Source organism: Montipora foliosa, chromosome 8 (assembly GCF_036669935.1).
Source record: "Montipora foliosa isolate CH-2021 chromosome 8, ASM3666993v2, whole genome shotgun sequence".
Lineage (NCBI taxonomy): Eukaryota > Metazoa > Cnidaria > Anthozoa > Scleractinia > Acroporidae > Montipora > Montipora foliosa.
The window spans coordinates 32,497,023-32,500,447 of NC_090876.1; the positions used below are offsets into that span (position 1 = coordinate 32,497,023).

General features: G+C 38.7%; 1 protein-coding gene across 10 annotated transcripts in view; it reads left to right on the forward strand.

Moving 5' to 3' along the window:
* LOC138013372 (protein FAM124A-like) overlaps positions 1 to 2,098 on the forward strand; it is an 18,163-nt gene extending 16,065 nt beyond the window's left edge. For all 10 annotated transcript variants that reach the window (XM_068860426.1, XM_068860428.1, XM_068860427.1 and 7 more), the window contains one exon: positions 1 to 2,098. This exon is cut by the window's left edge and continues 245 nt beyond it. In XM_068860426.1, coding sequence (XP_068716527.1) covers positions 1 to 824 — 824 coding nt within the window. In that variant the 3' untranslated portion in view covers positions 825 to 2,098.
* The last annotated feature ends 1,327 nt before the right edge of the window (positions 2,099 to 3,425 follow it).

A 3,425-nucleotide genomic window follows, 5' to 3' on the forward strand; every position in this document is an offset into this window, starting at 1 on the left:
ACGCCAAATTGACTCCTACCATTTTCAATAAGAATGACGAAACGGTCGATGGTCGGGAAATTTGTTCTGAACATTATTTAAGCACTCAGTCGATCAGTGTGGTTCTGTTTCTGCGCGAGGAAACAAAGTATGAACTCAACGCACAGTTTGCAAAGAACTACTTAAGGTCACCGCCTTGGGTTTTTCATCACAAGATTGAATTGAGTAGTCGAACGGACATGCGCTCTGTAGCCCGCCAAGAGTATTATGGATCCTCCCCAGACCTCCCTTTGTGGACTGTCTGTTCTATTCATTACGGCAACGAACAACTCAGGTTTAACATTTTCACAAAACATTTCGAAGAAATGAAGGAGTTTTACAGCGTTTTGATTGGAACTGAACCCAGTTCCAGTAAGCCAGGATTTTGCACCTTCGATTGTTATTCTCAACCCGGTCTTGATATTAAACTATCATTGAAGCATTCACCTTTCCTGCACCCTTACCCAACTGGATCGAGCGCGCTCAAATTTCGCATACCAGACATTGTCGGCGTAAAAAATAGACTCGGTCTAGTGCTAAAGCGGCACGGGGACAGCGAATGGTTGGTACGAGATCCAGATGGTAACACGGTAATGCTGACAGGTGATTATGCCAGCGAATGGTGTGAAGAGTGTCAGAGTGATGGACAGTCGGACAGTGGACAATGGAGTGAGACTCCCAGTGAGGACTCATCTGAGGACGATATTTGCAGTGAATTGGAGGACGGAGATTATTTCTGTGAAAGTGGATGCGATTGTGACTGTGACTGCGACTCTCTAGTTGATTGTTACTGTGTTTCAGTGTAATAGCACAGATGACCTTGAACGTCTCCTTCGCAGCCGCTAGTTGGAATGTCACGCAACGCTTCCCCAAGCGTTACGTGACATGGCAAAAAAAAAAAAAAAGCGAATGAGACTATTGACCAGTGTGCCTGTCGTATAAATTTGACACAGAAAGAATAAGCTCATACTCATTATGCGAGGATTTTTCATATGACATTAACTGGGCCACGTTTACGCCCCAAAGGAATCTTCCAGGAAGTGATTTCTAAGGTTACGAAAACATTTCCTTGCGTTTCAATGGATGAAAAATGCCACTAATTGCGTGACTGAAAACAACTCTGTGTCGAAGAACAATTTGAGCCAAGGAACGTATGGTGCAATGTAAATACCACTTAATTTATTGTTATTATTGTTATTATTATTTAATATAAATTGGACTGGGAGATTAATTGTTTGGTGACGGGGGGAAAGGACAACCGAAAAATTAGACTAGTTCCCATCCTTCCCAGGGGCACATGACACCTTCAACCTATAGATTTGATTCTACCTTTTTCACGAAAGACAGCTAAATTTACCCAGAATGGACTGTCGACCTTTTAAAGCCCACGAACTGGTGCCAGTAACGTTCTTGTCCTAGTATACTTGTCTCCGTATTTTCAGAGACCAAACAAACTACTTTTTAAACCGCGAGGTTTTAAATAATTCCCCGAATCGCCCGAAGAGTGACCACTTTTTATCCCAAGGATAATAATTCATTTATTCCTATGATTTGCTGGAAAGGTGTGGTTTCATTAGAAACGTTGACGCAAGAAAAACGCAGTCTGTGAAAAGACTCTGAAAAGGGCGGGAAAATTATTTCTAAGCTTTTAAAGAGAATCGTTTTTGTGTTCTTATCAAACTGCCTTTGAAGCAGCACTGTTTAAATTGTTCACTGATAAAAACTAACTTACGCTGCCTAGCCATAAAAACCAAAACGCAACTTAAAACTTAAGCTTAGAGCAGAACACAACAGCAAGAACCATGGCTCGATAGCAAGAAGTTTTTTACATTTTTAATAATTTATTCTTGCCAATAACCTTTTAGAAATATGAATTTGATATCAGTTTTAAGTCCTTTCATAACATAATTTTGGAGAGAATTTTGCACGCTTCTATTCATGTATCGCATTCTAGAAATGCTTATATGACTAGACAGAGTGCAAAATTATTATAGTTTCGTAAAAAGGTTGTTTTAATTTTTTTACTTAACTTTGTGTTGTCAGTTTAATTTGTTGAATAAAATCTTTCTCTTACACCAAACTATGGCTGTTCGAATGTCACAAAATATTAAGGTTGCTGGTTTCATATGTCGATCATATATTTATGCATCAAGTTTCTTGTATTCATATCAAGTTCTCAGATACTTATGTCAGAGCAGTTTTCCCTTACCAATGCACCGATTCCTGCATTAAGAAGACCTTTTATTTTTTGCAAAACGAAAATTGTCAAATTCATGCCAATTCTATAAATCAAGAACAGACTCTTACCCAGTCACTATTGTCGCCACAATCCCTCCTCGTATCCAATCTTCTCTGCCCATACAACAATCTTCGTAAACATCTTGTCTGTGTTCAATCCAACCAAGTCTCTCCCTCAGTTGAAGAATTATTCTTAATTGTTGATTTGTTCCAAGTGAAGTATTATCGTTCATTTTTGGACACTGAAAGCTTGATAGGAATCATGGGAAATGAACACATTTCTTTTAAAAGCAGAACCCAATGCCTGGACTCGCAGGCCTCGAACGTGGGAACGTTTGATTATTAACCACTTCACTTAACCACTAGACTTAACGACATCACTAACTGCAAGGATGTCATTTTTTAAAAAATGTTAAGACGGAATCCACCAGAAGTTCGAGTAACAAGTGGACAAAAACCTAGTACCAAGACTGATAAACATCGTATTGCAAACTTCTGTCCGACTGTTTTAAATATCTTCTCAAAAAAATCATTTCTAGCCACACCAAACGTCAAAAACAACTGTTGAACTTCGTAAGAAACACTTGAAAGTACTGGTGAAATGAAACTGATGATGAAATTTTACCTGTGTTTGCACAATTTCTCTGAACGTTGAAATTTAAGTTTTCTCGTTCCCATGGCAAATTGTTTTCGGTTTTATTTCAGGCAAATATTTATATCTTTAGCTTTCAGGAAATGTAAAAAGGACTGTAAAATACTTTAAATTATTCTGGTACCAAGGTTTTTGTCCACTAAAAACTGCGATTGCTCGATTTTCTATCGGATTTCGTCTTAAGAGCTTCTGCCTGAGAGACCGGGACAGACTTGGAAATGAAGGTCGGCCGATTTCGCTTAAAATTGGTACACAAAGTACTTATGTCGACTCATGTAATATGCCAAAGTTTCAGCTTTTCAGTTTTTAGCCGAGTTCTGGATGTCAGCCCCTCAGGGGTCCCCAGAGGCTGATTTTCAGTGCAATTTTGGCCACTTTTAAATCTCTTTTTTAGCAACATGAAATTAATTTCAGGCAAAAACAAAACCATCTTTGTAAAGCACTATCCTTAGGCTTTTATGGGTGAGAACATTAGCTCATGGAAATTTTTCGCTAGCCTGTCGCTGTTATGACAACT